The sequence below is a fragment of the Melozone crissalis genome, unplaced genomic scaffold (assembly GCF_028551555.1).
Source record: "Melozone crissalis strain CALT ecotype California unplaced genomic scaffold, PUWL_Pcris_2 ptg000063l_1, whole genome shotgun sequence".
Classification (NCBI taxonomy): Eukaryota; Metazoa; Chordata; class Aves; order Passeriformes; family Passerellidae; genus Melozone; species Melozone crissalis.
In genome coordinates this window covers 10,965,271-10,982,589 of record NW_026535841.1, presented here as the reverse complement: position 1 = coordinate 10,982,589, position 17,319 = coordinate 10,965,271, and the positions used below count along the sequence as shown (strand labels likewise).

The 17,319-nt window shown below is 47.5% G+C and overlaps 2 protein-coding genes across 2 annotated transcripts in view; both read left to right on the top strand.

Annotated features, from left to right (window-relative positions):
• The window catches only part of GRK3 (G protein-coupled receptor kinase 3), a 58,875-nt gene extending 45,380 nt beyond the window's left edge, over positions 1-13,495 (top strand). The window contains exons 14-21 of the mRNA XM_054288556.1: positions 1,735-1,801; positions 1,987-2,087; positions 3,321-3,387; positions 3,819-3,914; positions 6,054-6,216; positions 7,037-7,173; positions 8,083-8,196; positions 9,631-13,495. Coding sequence (XP_054144531.1) covers positions 1,735-1,801; positions 1,987-2,087; positions 3,321-3,387; positions 3,819-3,914; positions 6,054-6,216; positions 7,037-7,173; positions 8,083-8,196; positions 9,631-9,792 — 907 coding nt within the window. The 3' untranslated portion in view covers positions 9,793-13,495. The remainder of the gene's footprint in view (positions 1-1,734; positions 1,802-1,986; positions 2,088-3,320; positions 3,388-3,818; positions 3,915-6,053; positions 6,217-7,036; positions 7,174-8,082; positions 8,197-9,630) is intronic.
• A 2,340-nt stretch (positions 13,496-15,835) lies between these two features.
• Positions 15,836-17,319, top strand: part of MYO18B (myosin XVIIIB) — a 64,488-nt gene continuing 63,004 nt past the window's right edge. Inside the window, exons 1-3 of the mRNA XM_054289054.1 lie at positions 15,836-15,843; positions 16,140-16,213; positions 16,619-16,873. Of these exons, the coding sequence (XP_054145029.1) occupies positions 15,836-15,843; positions 16,140-16,213; positions 16,619-16,873 (337 nt within the window). The remainder of the gene's footprint in view (positions 15,844-16,139; positions 16,214-16,618; positions 16,874-17,319) is intronic.

Sequence of the window (17,319 nt, the reverse complement as noted above, 5' to 3'; positions counted from 1 at the left end):
GCAGACAGCAGTTTGCTCCTCTCTGGCAGTGTTTTAAGTGTGTTGCTCCTTGGAGTGCTCTAGGCAGCCCTGTTAAATCATGGGCTTTGTGTTGGGACCTGGTGTTGTGGAGAAGCTCTTGGCTGCACTGGTCCCTCTTTGGGTGCTACTCAGCCTTCCCTCCTGCAGGGTTTGGGCCAGGTACAAGGTGTGGGTCCTTCCATTTGCTGAATCTGGCCTGTTACCTAACCAGTGTCCAAAGGTACACGATAATTACAGCTCTGTCAGCTCATTAAACTTAGAATAGATTAATGCCATGGGATTTATCTGAGCAGTCACCAAGCCCTGATGGGCAAGTGCTTGTTGAAAATGGCATCCTCACTGTTAATGGCAAACCAGGAGAAATCTGAGGCTTTTCACAGTGCTTCTCTGTAAAGATTGATCATTAGGTCATCCTGTGTCCTCACACATAATTAATTATAAGCTTTTATCTCCATGCAGACACTGCACAAAGGAAGGTCAGTGTGTGACTTGTGAATTGAACTCTAGAACTGTATCAATTTAACATTAATTGTGCACAAAGCAGACCATGTAAGAGTGCAAATAAAGAAAGAAGTGGTGTTTAAATTGCCAGTCTTTGGGCTGTGATTGTCCCTGGCAGAGATGTTCAGGGTGGTATCAGTGCTCAGCCAGAAGCCAGAGCATTATTCACAGAGAACTCTCATTCCTCATCTGTTCTGAAACCAATTAGGCACATCCCAAAACAAGGGCTGGGCACATGGTGCCATTTCTTGGTATTTGGTAAATTTAGTCTGGCACAGAATCTGCCCATAAGTCGCCAGTGAATCATTTTCTTCCCTGATCTACTCAGAGCCTTCTTGTCAGAGTACATGAGGCTGTGTGGGAACCATTTACCTGTCATGTTGAAAAGAGAAAAATTGAAGTCCTGGTCCATCCATTGCATTCATCAATCAGAACATTTTTGAGAATAAAAGGAAAATAACTTGGGAGTAGCAGGTCTCCAGTTGAAACATGCTGGTACACTCTGCCATGTGGTAAGGCAGAATGCTTTAGAATAGCTAATTAATGGAATTGATAAGTGAGTAACATTTTGATTGTGAAAAACATCATCCCCTCAAGGTTTTAAAGAAAATAAGCAGGAAATATATCCTAAATATAATCAAAATATCTGTTACAACAATACTGCTTCTTTCACGGAGGACTGTGTGATAAATCTCTAATGGGTCACAGTCTTCCATAGCTTAGAGGAAAATTCAAATTCAAGGCAGAATTATAAAGCAGGAAAGGGATGAAGCTGATAATTTCCAAGATACCATCAGAAATCTTCCCAGTGGCTCATGCTGTGGGATCTGTTATCTCTTATCTCTTTGGAGAATGGTGAGTTCAGTGGGTCATGCTCACCCTCCTTATAGAAATCATCGAATTTAAATCCCTGTGGGTGATGGCTGCTCAGGGTTTCCTTGTTAGCTGAAAACTGTTCAGGTTTGGGGGAGATAGATGTAATTAGTGAAGCATTTGAAGCACATCTTTAAGGCCAGATCATTGTTGAAGAATTACCCAACTTTCTGCTCACCTTCCTGTGGATCAGATTGCTCTGCAGGACAGGAGGGATGAGGGGGAAGGATGGGACTAACAGGATGCTCCGCTCTTTCCTGGCATTGCCACAGCTGAAATACCCTGATATGCTGAGGCTTTACATTTATTTATTAGCATTTTTTTTTCTTCTTTCCGCAGGCACAGCCCTTTCAGGCAGCACAAAACCAAAGATAAGCACGAGATCGACCGGATGACGCTCACGGTGGTAAGGGCTGGCCCCAGTGACATCCCCGTGTTCCCTGAGCTCCCATTCCCCCTAAAACTGGAACTGACCCCCCTGCTCTCTCTATCTGCTCATGGGAGAGCTGTTTCCAAACACCAGCAGGGGCAAGAAGGCAGAGCACACCTCTTCCATCATGGAATATCTCTTTGTGTTTCCTTTCCCCACAGAACGTGGAGCTCCCGGATTCCTTTTCTCCTGAGCTGAAGTCCCTTCTGGAAGGGCTCCTGCAGAGGGATGTGAGCAAGAGGCTTGGATGCCAAGGAAGAAGGTAGGTGTTGTCTTCTCCTTGGACCTCTGCCTTGAAAAATTTCCACTTCTCTGTCAATGAGTGAATTCATTTCAAGTAAAAATCTGCTTCCTGTTGTGAGGATTTTAATTTTGGAAAGAGAACATTACAAAGTGCTGCTGCATGGAATTACATTTCAGATTCCTTCAGTTTGGACATGTTTTTTTGGACAATTTCTGTCCTTAAAGCCTTTCCCTGAGTTCCCTGCAGTCATGCTTGCATTGGGTGGTGTTCCTGCTTCTCATCCCTCGGTTGTTTTTCTGGTTTTGCCTGATCTGTTTTGGCGTGAAATCATATGACTTGACTCAGACATACTGATAGGGAAAATTTATTGCTTATATTGTATCTGTAATGATAGGAGCATATTACAAAAAAAAACAAGCCAAACCACAAACCAAAAAACAATCCCAAAAACACCAAGCAAAAGCTGCGAATATTCTGGTGCTGCCTTTGTCACTTGATTATTCTGAGGAAAAGAGCTTCCTGCCAGGCTCACCTGTAGCTGTTCATGAAATTGTTATCTCCTGCTTAAGAAGCCAGTGTGAGACTGACAGAGAAAAGGAGAGGAGTAAACAAGTGTTGAGAAACCATTGGGATGTGTGATAACAGGTAGATGGCCACACCTGAGCCTGGGGCTGGCTCCAATTCCAGTGGGAGATTCAGAGGATTTTTGTTTTGGAGCCCTCTTTGATAATGACCTGAGATTGCTTTTCCCTGAGAGATAACAAGAGTAGTTGACTATTTTCTTATAAAATTTGTATAATGTGGAGTAATCTGGTTATTTACATACAGTGTTTGGGATCTGACCCAGATCCGTGTTTGAGATCTGACCCAGAGCATTTTTGGGATTTGACCAGAGCCATGTTTGGGATCTGACCTGGATCCATGTTTGGGATCTGACCCAGAGCATTTTTGGGATCTGACCCAGGTCCATGTTTGGCATCTGACAACAGAGAAACTTAGTTTGCTGTTGGAAATGATGGAGTGCCATCAGGAGTTCTTGCCTGCCAGCCCTAGAGCACTATTCCAAATCTTTCCACTTGCAGATCTTCTCTCCTGTTGTTTACTGAGGAATTCTTATATTTTATTTTGCAAAAAAGAGCGTTTCCCTGATGTTCTCAAGTGATAGAAGTGTGACCTTTGAGGGCTTTGTATTCCTTGAATGCACTTTAAAAGCCCTTTCCTTTGTTGACTTCAGTCACTTCTGTTTTGCAGCGCACAAGAAGTAAAGGAACATCCTTTCTTCAAAGGCATTGATTGGCAGCAAGTCTATTTACAGAAGGTAAAGGATAAAGACAGTAATTTAACTGACTTGGTAAAGCAGTAGAAGGAAAATAAACCCAAACAGGTACTGAGCAGAAAACTTGAAGGTCACAGTGCCCAGCACAAGTGCTCACTCACACAAATACAGGAAGGGTTGTTGATGAATATTCATTACCACAGATCTTCCTGATTGTTAGGAATAAATACTAACATTTCCAGGCTCAAATGACTGCATGTTTCCTTTCCTTTGCTGTCTCTAAACTGGGGGCTTTTATCCCCAGATTTTTGAAGGAGCTCTAATTAAAAGAAGTGCCAGCAATTTTGCACTGAAGTTTAATTCCAAGGGGGGCACTCTGGCACAATCAGGTGTAATCTGTGCAAAAAATATGAAGAGTGGAGTTAAATAATACCCATTAATTTGTCTTTAATGATGCTGATTTCAATTTCCAGTACCCTCCCCCCCTGATTCCTCCCCGGGGAGAAGTCAATGCAGCAGATGCTTTTGATATTGGCTCCTTTGATGAAGAGGACACTAAAGGCATTAAGGTACCCAACTCTCAGTGCTGGAGGGTGGCACTGGGGCTGCTCTGCTCGGCTTTCCATGTGTGTGTGGCATTTCCTTTGCTTCAGGGCTCTGGATGTGCAAGGAATTCCTTCAGGCTGGGAGAATCAGTCCATGCTGGTACCTTGGGCTGGTTCCCCTGTTTGTTGTTGCTTGCCAAGAAGTTTTTAGGTTGACTGAAATCTACTTTCTTACCAAAAGTTTTATGTAGTGAAGGAAGTAAATGGTCAGGAAAGAATTGAGAGAGCCTCAGTTTTTAAAGAATATCTCATGGTTTGTGTGTTTAAAAGTTGGGATTTATTTCTGGTAACTTGGAGAAATGGAGCTAAACTTTATTTTAATAGTTGAGTGGTCAGAGAGTGCTGGGGAAAACCCTTAAAAATGACAAAATGTGTTAATAGTAGCAATGTCATAAGTTAGAAAAGTGGTAAAAGAAATTTTCAGGTTCTGATATTATCCAAAATTTAATTAAAATAATATAAATTATATAAAAAAAGACAGAAGTTAGAGCTGCTGGCCCCTTTGGGACTCACATAAAGGGGGTGACGCTCTGTGGATTCCTCCACTGTCTGAAGTTTCCCTGGGACTTTGGGGCAGCAGGGCTTGGGTCAGTGCCCTTCATTGTTTTCATCACCCATTTCTGCAGTAGAACAGATCTCATTCTTGTTCTTACAGAAGTGAGTCAGGAGGGAAATTAATTGTTCTAAACTTTATAAGGAAAAAGCCCCATTAAGTACTCAGTGAGCCTAAAAGGGAGCTCGTCTGTCAGTGTCACCTGCTGTGGTGACAGAAGTTGGCACAGAACAGTGCAGAGAGCCCAGGATGTTCTTTATCCCAGAAAATTCCACATCTTCAGCATCAGTGTTAGCCTGGCAGGATTCCAGTCTCCTGTAATTCTGCAGTGCCAGGATTCAGAGGAACATTTTGCAAGGAAGAACCGGGGAGCCTTTTTATTTCTTGGGAGGCTCAGAGATTCTCAATAACATGATTGCTGTCCTGGAATGTGAATCACCAGCAGGTCAGTGCTGTGTCATGTCCAGTTTGATCTCAGAATCTCATAGCTGGGGCTGCACAGGGGATAAATTTACCCTTGGGGGTGAGTCAGGGAGGGACAGCAGAGCCCCTCTGGGTGTCACAGGCTTCCAGAGGGGACAGCAGGATTCCTGCCTGAGTCAGCTGCCAGCCAGGTGCCAGCAGCCCTGGGCACCACCAAGCTTGCTCTCCTCCCTGCTCCCTTGGGTTTTATTTATCCTGCAGAATGTCCTGTGGGCCCCAGAAGAGCCCATGAACTTTGGGTTATGAGTGAGGAGCCCTCAGGGATGCCTGTGGCTGTTCCCCCTTCTTTGGGTGCCACAGGGAGATTTTCTAGGTGTGTATTTTCCTGCTGGGATGTAGCGTGGATCTCTGAAAAGGAGAATATCTGTTCCAGGAGTGCCTGGCCTGACTGCAGCAGGAGAATCAAGCTGCTCCTGCAGCTGTTGGTGCTGCATTCACACAGCTTTGAACTCCTCCAGGGATGGGCACTTCACCACTGCCCTGCTCAGTGCTGGGGAACCCTTTTGGTGAAGGAATTTTTTTCCTGATTTTCTTCAGTGCAATTCAGTTTAAGTACTCAAAGGATTAGTGGAGAAAAGAATCCTTATTCCAGTACATTTGAGATCTGCAGCACATGCTGATGAATTCTGAGGGTTAATTATTAAGATTATAAAGGCAGGCTGTGGAAGCATGGAAGGCATTGCTGTGGAAAAGGTATCTTTGCACTTATTCATGGAGTTTTTGGGCTGGAGAAGTTTTTGTGCAACAAAATTAAGAATACTGCTGCTTACATTGGAGTAGTTCTTTAAATGTCTAGAGAGCATTATTGGGGTAGTGTTGAGTGAGGATTTTGGACCTATCAAACGAAACAAGTTTTGAGCAGGTGGCTTGTTCTCTGCACATAAATTAATATCTTTGCTTAAATTAGTGTCTGTGCTTCTCTTGCTTGCATCTGTTTGTTTTGTGAAGGTTTCAGTTCAATCCATTGTGTAAAATAATGCTGTTGCATGGGTAACTATTAACTGTTGGGGATAAGAGTAGTGAAAGTTATTAAAATGTTGGGTTTTTTGTTGTTTTTCTCTTGCAAGTTGCTTGATAGTGACCAGGAGTTATATAAGAACTTCCCTCTGGTAATATCGGAGCGTTGGCAGCAAGAAGTAGCAGAAACTGTTTATGATGCAGTAAATGCAGACACAGATAAAATTGAGGCCAGAAAAAGGGCTAAAAATAAGCAGCTTGGCCACGAGGAAGGTAATCTGTCCTTACACTTCTCTCATCTTTTGCTGCTAGGTAGTAATTCCTGGGTTTGGAGTTCTCCCATTGCCGTCATTCCCAGGAATCGTTAGGATTTGTTTAATCGCTGTCATGTTGCTTAAGATGTTTCTTAATGTTTTGAAATGCTGAATGATGACATCAGGCTTTGGAAAGAGATTCATGGAATCATAGAGTCCTGGAATGGTTTGGGTTGGAAAGGATCTTAAAGCCCATCCAGTCCCATTCCCTGCTATGGGCAGGGATGCCTTCCAGTGTCCCAGGTTGCTCCAGGCCCTGGCCTTGGACATTTCCAGGGATCATGGGGCAGCCCCAGCTTCTCTGGGCACCCTGTGCCTCCCCACCTTCCCAGTCTGTGGGGTTTGATTTCCTGCCCAGGAGCTGGGAAGGGCCCCAGGAGGTTTTGCGCAGCAAACTGCAGCTTGCCATGGGGGTGTTGCATCAAACGCCCAAACTTTGGAGAGCAACATTCAGCGCTTTTAAAACTTCCTGCAGTGAGATGATACTTCTTTAAGAGCCAAGTCCTGTCCTTGTTCCCTGCTCTGCAGCCACAGCAGCTGTGCAGTTAGGGCAGAGCTGGGGCTGAGTGTGTGATCTGAACAGAGCTGGGGGTTTGTGTGTGATTTGAGCGGAGCTGGGGGTTTGTGTGTGATTTGAGCGGAGCTGGGGGTTTGTGTGTGATATCTGAACCTGCCGAGGGCACGGCGGGTCCGGTGCTCCATCCCCTCGGCACAGAGCTCTCTCAGAATGCTTTCAGCTGCATCTCCTGGCACTTTGCTAACATCTCCTCTTGGTTTAGATTATGCCCTGGGGAAGGACTGTATCATGCATGGCTACATGCTCAAGCTGGGGAACCCCTTCCTGACTCAATGGCAGCGGCGTTACTTTTACCTCTTCCCCAACCGGCTGGAGTGGCGAGGAGAAGGAGAGTCCCGGGTGAGTGAGGGGCCCTGGGAGCTCTGCTGGAAGCCAGGTGGAGCTGGGACACACCTGGAGAGCCCAGGAGCTCTCCTAGTGAAAGAGTTTTCTCTTAGTAAAAGCCCCTTTGAGTATCTCCTGTCTCACTGTTGTTAACACATAGCTTACACTGCACACAGAAGATGTAAAGTTGTCTTGAGAATCCTTTGTTTGCTTTGTTGTGTTTTTAAAGGATTTTGGTAGTTGATGGTGTTGTTTCTCATTTAGGACCTCTGGACTATTTATACAAAAAAACACAAACTGGTAAGGTGACAAATGCTATAGCATTTTGTTTCCAAGAAAATGCTATAGTGGCTGTAGTATAGCCCAGCTGTGCTCATGTGCAGGGCAGATAATTTGTATATTTAAATTAAGGAAGCATTTGGAATTTGAGACATTGTGTACTCTGCAGTCCATAGGGAGAGTTTTCTTGCACACTGTTGTGTATGTTCTCTTTGTTAGTATTCAGTGCTGAAATATTCCCTTTCAGCTCTTTGAAGTAGTAAAATTGCCTTTTTTTTGGGTAATAACAGTAATGCTTGAAAAATGTATCAAATTACATGCAACTCTTGAGGGAAAATAGTTAATCTTCTGTTTGCAGACACACCTATTTGTAGATTCTTATTTCATGCTGTCATTACTGGCTTTTAGAACTGATATTTTGTTGTCACTATTGAAGCAACCAAGCCCCTTGTAAATCTCTCTCTTACCTTACTATCTATCTTTAGTTCGTGACCCAGCCTTCAGAAATAAATGTTTGTATAATGACATTTAATGTTCATCACTTAATTCATGTGGATAGTCCAGGAAAATGAGATAGTGGCTTTATTTGATGGGCAACAGCATTTTTTTTTCAATTAATTCTCTGCTCTTTTGCAAATGCTGCAGCAAAACCTGCTGACAATGGAACAAATAGTATCTGTTGAAGAAACACAAATTAAAGATAAGAAATGCATCTTACTGAGAATTAAAGGAGGAAAACAGTTTGTCCTACAGTGTGAGGTAAGACTTGATTTTTTGATAACTTGATGAGATTGTTTTGCATATGATAAACAATTGACAAGTTTTTCTGCTCATCCTGTTGCATGTTAACTAAGGCACTTGGTGGAGCAGTGCCAAGTGCCTTAGTTACTGATAAAATACCAATGTTTGTCACCCTTGAGTTCTGAAAGCAGGAAACCTGCAGCTTGTCATGGATTTCAGTGGTATTTGGGACAAGACGAGTTTGGTTTATTAAATAGCTAAAAACTCCCAAACTTCTCAAGCTCCAAGGGCTTCGTTGGCTCGTGTCTCACTGTGGGCAGCTGCTGGAGCTCATGTGTGGAAGGGGGAGTGCTCAAATCCTCTAAACATTGTACCAGCTTGCATTGGGGTGATGAAGAATTGCACATGGGCAGCACCCATGTTGCTCATTCCTTTGGAAAATTAAAATATCTTCCCTAAAGTGCTGCCTGACAGAGAATATCAGAGATATTTTTGCCCCTGATGAAGGCGAGGAATGATGAGGAGGACTCCATTGGTATCAGAAGGCTAATTAATTACTTTATTATACTATGTTATTCTATACTATATTATATTACATCTAAACTCAATCTGCCAAGCACTCAACTGCACTCGCCTGCACAGCATCTTGTGACTGTCCTGACACACACACCTGTGTTAGGAAAATTAATCCACAAACATCAGAGGTTTACGTTCAAAAAGGAGACAGAGGAGTCCTTTGACTTTATTCAAGTAAAGGGAGAGGCCATGGGCATTCCCTCAGGTCTCTCCAATTTTTGGAGGATGCAGCCTCCCTTTTATCCCAATTTCCCAGCCACTTTTCCCTTCTCTCTTTCCCCATTTCTGAGGTGCTTGAGAGGTACAGATTTCCCAGAACACCTGACACCAAAGATTTCCCTCTAATGTATAAACCTCCCTTTTAATTCTTAATTCTTATGGAATTTAGGGGTTTTTCTTCCCCGTTGTTTCTTTCATCTTTCGATGCCTAATTTCATTTCTCAGCAAACCTAAAGTTTATTTGTAAAAGCAAGTCTCTTTTTCCGTTCATCAATCAGTGGAGTCCTTCCCATTGTTTCTTTTATCTCCCAGTGCTAGTTTTATCTCCCAGTACTGGTTTTATCTACCAGCAGACCCACAGCTTGTTTGGAAGGATAAATCCACTATTCCTCTCACCTGGATTCACTTGGTCAGTGAATCAGAACACTCACACCAGAATCTAATTACCAATATCTTCCATAATGTGAACAAACACAGGGCGTAGCAAGTGAGATAAGAATTGTTTTTCCTTTCTCTGAGGTTCAGAGTGTGAAACCCAGGAATATTCTTGGGAAGAACTGTGCCTTGCTTTTTTCTGTGAAGAGAAATGTGGTGACAGGAGATGACACTGTTGGCCAGGTTGGATAAAGTGCCAAACTCTTTCTGTGTGTCTTGCAGAGCGACCCCGAGTTTGTGCAGTGGAAGAAGGAGCTGACAGAGGCGTTCACCGAGGCCCAGAGGTTGCTGCGCCGGGCTCCAAAGTTCCTCAACAAATCCCGCTCCACGGTGGTGGAGCTGTCCAAGCCCCCGCTCAGCCACAGGAACAGCAACGGGCTGTAGGAGACACCCACCACCTTCCCGCAGGGAGAGCTGCTTGGTGAACCTGCAGAGCGTCCCAGAATCCTTGCGAACGAAATGACTTTGTGCAGTGCCGGAGGCGGGATGTGCCTGGAGGAGGAGGAGGAGGAGGAGGAGCTCCATGTTTACAGCGTTGGGATCACGTCAGGACTCTGTGTCTGCAGCAGGGGGGGACCCTGCCCCTGGCAGCAGCAGCAGCAGCAGCAGCAGCAGCGCTGGAGGTCACCAAGCCCCGAGGCTGCTCCTTGCTCCACACCCCCGGCGGGGCTGCGTCCCTCTGGAACTACTGATGGAAGGAAGGAAGGAAGGATGAAGGAAGAGGCTTTGTCCCTGCCGTGGCCGGGCTGGCAGGGGGGTGACACTGCCGTGGTGACACCGGCGGACCGTGGTGGGTGCCCCCCCTCGCTCTGTGGTGTTGCCGTGTCCTCCCCGAGCATTTACTGCTGACTCTCTCTGATAACCTTGCTCCATACTGCTGATGATCAACAGTGTGACTCTCTGATGCACTTCAAAGTACTGAAATCCTTAACTGTCCTGTGGTTTAAATGTTATTGCTACTTCATGGGAGCGTTGAACTCGAATTATTCCCTGGGTTTGTTGTACTCACTAATAGTAGCTACCACCAGTTTTGCTTCTTCTACGTATATGCAGTACTATAACTGACACAATAGAGTAATAATTGGTGAAGAGGAATTTATGGTAGCTTCATCTAGTGCTCTGTTGTATAAATTGACTATTTTAGCACAGTTTTTAAAGAGCAGATTCCTTTTGACAAGTTTACAGTGAACATAAAAGACAGTTCTTTTCCATTTCAGGTCAACTGCACTTTTTAAAAAAAAAAAATTAAAAAGAAATGATTCAAATCCAGTGCATTCTAGAGCATGTGCTGGGTTCAGGTGTGTGTGGGTACCTCGGTACGTATCCCGGATCACTCCTCAGTCCTGGGACTCGGGATGCTCCTCTGCTGTACACAGGTGTGTTCCCATAGCATAGAAATCCCCCAAAATCCTCCAAAATCCCTAGAAATCCCCTGGAGCCCAGCCCAGGAGGTTCATGCACATATCACAGCTCAGCTTGGGAAAGGATCTCTCATTTTCTGTTCTGAAGAGTTCAAAGTGCCCACAGTGAGAGCAGTGTGAGCAAACTGAGCATGGAGGAGCTGATCAAATGCCAGGTTTATGTTAATTCCACCTGAGGCATCAGGGTGCAAAGTCTTGCTGAAGGAAAGATCTCATCCTGAGCTGTCCCACAGCTTCCCCAAGCTGGGTGTTGTGGTGGTTTCTAAGAGAGAGGTCAGGGCTGAATTTAAGCTGTTTTTCCAATTCAGTGAACAGCTTAGAGAGGATTTTTCTTCCCAGCTGCAGAGGTGCAGCTCTCACAGTCCCTGGAGGGAGTGGAGCTGTGCCTGTGTCAGTGGGAGTAGAAGCTGTGCGTGGTTTGTCGAGCGTGTGTGGCTGTCAGATCACCACAGAGTTCCTTGGAGAGAAGTAGTAAAAGTGGCTCTGTTTGCTTCTGCATGGGAGCTGGGTTTGCTGCACAGCTTGTGCAAACCCTGGCTGACCACCCGGGGCTGCACCAAAGGGAAAATGCATTCTGGAAAATACCCACCCTGAGAAAGTGGTTTCTTTCAGTGATTTTTTTTCCCCTCCCCCTTTATTTATTTTCTAAATTATTCTATGTAAACAGCACCAGGCTCTCTGTCATTCCTGTTGAGCATCTCAGCTCCTCTGTAAGGAGCAGTGTCAGAGGCGACTGGTCAAAGGTTGGACTTGATGATCTTGGAGGTCTTTTCTGAACTAAAATAATCCCATGATTCTTTGTGTGGTATCGAAAAAATATTTGGGATAAAAAATGCCTCATCCTGGCTGTGGTTCAGCTTTCCCTACAATACCATGCAATGCTCGTATTTTTCTCCTTGATTTAGAAAAAGCCCTCAGATGGTGTCAAAACCTTCTCGCAGTTCTTGTGTAACTTGTTTTTGCTTTCTTAGTCCCTGCTCAGTCCCATTCTTCTCTTTCAGTTATTTTCCATGGCTGGATTTCACTCTCACTCCCTGTCAGCAGATTCTGGTTGTCAGTGAGGGAGGAACAGGTCATCAGCTGGGAAATTGTGCCTCAGACCCCGAGATTTTATATGAAGTGAAGGCTGTATATTGTCTTAGGGAAATACCTTTATTTTGAAATGTGATGGGGTTGGGATGGCCCTGGAATATTCTCATTATTGTGGTCTTTGCTGCCCCGTCCAACCTGCAGTGGGAGGGGCAGGAAAAGATTTGGATTTCTTTAGCCAGCTGTGATTTATTGACAATTGAAAATAGCTTTATTTTTGTGACTTGTATCTAAGTGTGCAGCTAGGAGGGGAGAGGTTATCACAGTGACAAACTCCTGAACAAAGGTGGGATCCTAGTGAGAGATGGGGCTCTGTGTGGGTGTGCTGGTGTGGAGGGAGAGCTGGAATTGCACCCTCCAAACCAAAAAATCCTGGACGCTGCCCCAGTCTGCTCCTTCCTGGTGTAGGAACCAGAGTCTCTGAAGTTTTTGTTTTGGACAAAGATTCCTGGTGGTGTTAATGTGCAGGAGGGTCTTTGGCTGTGTGTTTAGGATCTCTCATTTATTTGCTAATTATTTTGCAAATTCATGAAACCGTTAAAGGAGCATTTACTGTGGGGTGTTTCTTGTGTTTTTATTTTTTTTTCCCAATCCTTCATCCAATTGTTGGCCATCCACTTCTCCAAGTGTAAATCTTCTTCCTCTTGGTTGTGTTTGAGCTTTTTTGTGTTCTTGTCCCCGGTCCAGCAGAGCCTCGGCTGCAGGCTCAGGGGTTCTTCCCAAAGTGCTGCTGTGAGAGAAGCTGGAGTAATGCTGGAGTGCATCCAGCTGGGATTGACATTCCTGGTATGTTCCCCCACCCCCCAGCAGGCTTCAGAAATTCTTGGAGCAGGCTAATAATAGCTGGAAGTGTGTCTGGGAAGGGAAGCCTGGCAGGTAGGGAGACAGCAGCTTGGGGGATAGTGACATCCAAGTTTTCCTGAATTTCATGGGGCTGCCCTGAGCACAGACAGGATTTGGGCTCTGATGATCCTTTTGGGTCCCTTCCAGCTCAGGATATTCCATGATTCCGTCATTCAGCACCTCCCCTTTAGAAACTCAGTGGAAGATTTTCCTCTCCCACTTCTACCAAGGGGGGGAAAACCCAAAAATTAAATTGTGAGGTTATGTTTGGCTTTGAGATAAATCAGGATAAATCAGGTGTTTGCAGCCCAGTGTGGAGGTGGTGGAAACACAGGTTTGTGCTAAAAAAAGAACTTGTTTTGGTTGTGACCCTGCCCAGAGGAGCTCTGGGGGTTGATGCTCCCTGAGCAGCACCAGCCCCAGCATCGTCACTCCTGGGGTCTGCAGGGAATCAGCCCATGAGCAGTGAAACCCCTGGAGCTCTGAGCTGCTCTTTCCCTGGTCAGCTCTGGGAGCAGGTTCCTTGATCCCATGTCCATATCCGTGTCCTGCAGCCCCTGGCAGGGCAGTGTCACCCCCAGCACGTGGCAGTGACACTGCTCCTGCGCCTCTGGGGTGTTTGCACCCAAAATATCCCCAGGGGAAGGACTGCTTGAAGTGTACAGTAGGCAAGAAATAATTCTAGTGGTGTTGATTAATATAAGGAATGAGTCAGTTCTGCGAATTAAAGAAAAAAAAAAATCTGAAAAAGCGTATTTTGACAAAGCATAGTATTAATTTTAATATTGTAAAAAAAAAAAGAAAGGAAAATATCTAAAATATACAGAGAAAAGATGTATATCCAAATGTCTGAGGAGTTTCAAGATAATCTACTTTTGTTTCCTGTTGGTTTCTATTCCATGGTGTACATATTGTGTGGATGGAACATCGGCTGTTTTAATACTATTGTTAAATTGTATTTTTATTTTGTGTTAAACTAATCATCACAGACTCAGCTTTATTTTGTTTATGTAAAGGTTGCTATGCTCTGTAGGTATAAACCTGAGAATTCTATTTTAACAGAAAAAAGCATTTTATATTATTTATTAAATACATGTTTCTCCAACTTCTGACATTCCACAGAATTTCTGCTCCATATGTGTATGGAAGTGGCAGCTCCTTTCAAGCAGGATCAGCCAGCTTTATTCTGTTTTTCATTACAAAGTAGGGATGGATTTCCTGAGCCTGTGCAGCCCTTCTCTCCCAGCACAGGGACTCCAGGCTCATCTCAGGTGGAAAACTCCTTCAAATCCACCCCTTTGATGGGATATTTCCAAATTTCTCCTTAATCCCTCAGCATTCCCAGAGCAACTGTTTATTCACAGGAGTCTGTGCTGAGTTAAAGAGAATTAATGACCTAAATTGGGGCATGGAGTCAGCATGGTGTTTGATCCAGCTCAGCATCAGGGAATTGCAGAGCTCTGGCATTCCCAGGGGAAGGAGAGAGTGCAGGCAGAGCCCGGACACAGGGCTGGGCTGCAGGACCCAAAGTGTCCTCACTGGAGATGGGTTTGGTGTTCCAGGGGGATCACTTGATCCTTAAAGCAGGATCCTGAGGCAGGAGCAGTGCCAGGTCACTGTCCTGGAGCCAGGGCCAGGGCAGGACCCTGCTTGGTGTCACATCTCAGGGGTGGCAGCCACCAGGGACCCTGCAGGGACTGTCCCTCGGGGTATGGGGAGGGTGACACCCAGGCAGGACCCCCCTGTGGTGCCATCTCTCCAGGAGCTGCCTCTGCTGGGCACATCTGGGCACATCTGCAGGGCCATCCCCAGCACCTCCGTCCCCAGTGAGGCACAGAAATAGCCCTGAAGTTATCAGCTCGCTCAGTTCCTAAAAATAATTCCAGTTGTGAGCCCGGCCTGTGCAGTTTGAGGAGTACTTGAGGTGTAACATGGTGTGCTCTCAGTTTCCACAGTGCTGGGGCTGGGGGTCTGGGCTGGTCAGGGCTGATCCCTGTGGCGTTTCTGGGTGAAATGTGGCACTTTCCATTGCCACACTGCTGCTGAAGCTCTCTCCGTGCTGAGGGGCTGCCTGGGGCCGGGAGGGATCCCTGCTGTGCTCCCTGGAGTCATCTCTGCCTTTTTTTCCCATTTCCCTCTCTGATCCCACTGGATTTTGGGGTGAGCTGTAGCCCAAGCTGTTCCTGGAGGGCAGGGAGAGCTGGCAGTGCTGGTGGCATCGTGGCTCCTTAGTGTCACCCCTGGAAAGGTGCCGTGCTGGGGACAGTGCTGCTGTCCCTGGGGTGTGTCCAGGCAGGGATTTTTTGGCAGAGAACCTGGGGACAGCTGCAGGAAGGTGGCTTTGTCCAGGGGCCAGGTTGGTCTGGGTTTGTGTGACACGCTGTGTTTCCAGGCTGGAAAAGGAGATGGGCTGGGAAGAGGCTTTGCTGTTGGTAGCAGGAAACTTCTCCTCAGGGAGAGAGAGACCAGACAGTGTGTGAGATGGCACCAAAAAAAAGTGTGTGAAAAACAGAATAAAGCAGGAGCATCCTCGGAGAGGGGATTTGTGAGCACTTCCAGTGCCTCACCAGGTCCTTTAAAACAAAAAGGAGCAGATTCACACGAACAGCTACTCACGATGAAGGAAACGATCGAAAGAGAACCTGTCCAAAATGTGTAATTAATTAACGGTGAGCAAAGCCAGGATCTGTAAATAACTTTAGATATTGTATCGATGAGATCATTCCTTGTTTTATGTACTTGGCTCTTTCCATATTTATTGTGGGGAGGAGGGTGCCATGAGCTGTGGCCTCGCTCCTCACGGACTGTCCCGGAGTTTACAGCCCCGTTGTGGCGGGTGTGCCACACTCGGTTCTTGCCGCCAGTATTTTTTTAACGGATTATTTTGGCACAGCTAAGCTGCTTCTGTGTGTTGGTCAGTACAAAACTGCTCTCCTACGACCAGACCCCAATAAAAACCGTCCTTTGCGTGTGTGCCGGTGTCCCGTTCTTTCCGTGTCGCCCGTCCCGTCCCGCGCTCGCCGTGAGGCTGGACTGGGATGTACTGGGATGTGCTGGATGGAACCCACTGCCCCATGCACAGGTAAGTCCCTTCCCCCAGCCCTGTGCATGCTGTTTGTGCTGGTTTTTCTGAGGGACACACCAGCTGTGTCCTGCAGGTGAGCTGTGCTGGCTGTGCCAGGACTGGGAGGTGTGTGACAGTGACCAAGGGTGGCCTTCCATCAACAGTGGCCAGGCTGCCTCATCCCTGCAGTGCCACATGGGAAGGATCATGGAAACCACATCCTGGTGCTGTTCCCAGGTGGGATTGGGGTTGGTGAGATGCTCTCCTGCCAGGGGACTCCAGACTGACAATCCTGTTTGCTTTCTTACTCCCAGAGCCATTCTGGCAGCGGGTGACGGTGCCCTGGGTGTGTCCATGGAGCTTTTGGGTCAGATGCTGAGTGACCAAGGTGGGGACATTGCCCCTGTGCATTGGACTTGTCCTGAGCAGGTGACATGCCCCCTGAGTGGCTGTTGGCAGCTGGGACATGTGGGACACAGGTCCTGCTGTGCCTTGGGGGGGTCACCCTTTTCCCCATGTGGTCACCACGTGTCCCCTGTGCTGCTCCCCTCCCACCTGCCCTGCCCGGGTGCTGACCACGCTGGTGCTGGTGCCAGGGGCTATTTTGGGCTCTGCTCCCAGGTCCTCCCTCCTCCAGCTCTGCCCCATCTCAGAGCTGGTGGGGAGACTGGGGCTCACTGGGGAGCCCCGTGCTGGGCTCGCAGCCCAGGCTGTCCCCCTTGGGCAGCACCAGAGTGTTCTGGGCGGGCTCATACCCAACCACAGCGCTTCCCCCGTTTCTTTGGGGGTGCAGAGGTGTCCACGGGTGGCACACGTGTGGAAGCCGAGGAGCAGCCGGGCCCCGCGGTGCCACCGCCTCTCCCCAGGCGAGGCCCCGGTGCCACCGCCGCGGGTATTTTTAGCAGTGACATGTGTCACCTCAGCTGCCACCGCGCCGGGGGCGGGGGGAGGCGGCCGCTGACCCTCTCGGTGCTGCCCGTGCTGCCGCTCCGGGCTCGCCGGGATCCCGGTGCCGGTGTGGGACACCAGCACCCACCGCCCCCGCCAGGTACCGGAGCTGGGGGGACCCGGGTGGGGGTCGGGGTCCCCTCGGCCGGGAGGGCTATTTTTAGTGGGGAATGGACTGTAGTCCATATTTTTAGTTGGGAATGGATGGCCATAGCGGCAGCCCCGGCTCCGGGGGCGGATTCCAGACGTGGGGCTGTGCTGGGGAAAGAAACACGGCAGGGCAGGGATGGGGACGGGGACGCTGCTCCCGCCCTGGGCAGGGTGGCGGCTGGGGACCCCTCGGTTGGTGGCACACACCAGGGTGGCAGCAGGAGTAAGGACCGATCCGAACGCCCTGGGTCCGCCTGAGCGGGGAGAGCGCGGTGCTGGTCCCGCTGGTGCCACCCTGGGTGCTTGGTCAAGGCACGTCCCTTCTGTGCCTCAGTTTCCCCGAGGAGGGTCCCTCTCCGGCCGCGGGGGTGACAATGCCGTGCGGCTCGCCCGCTC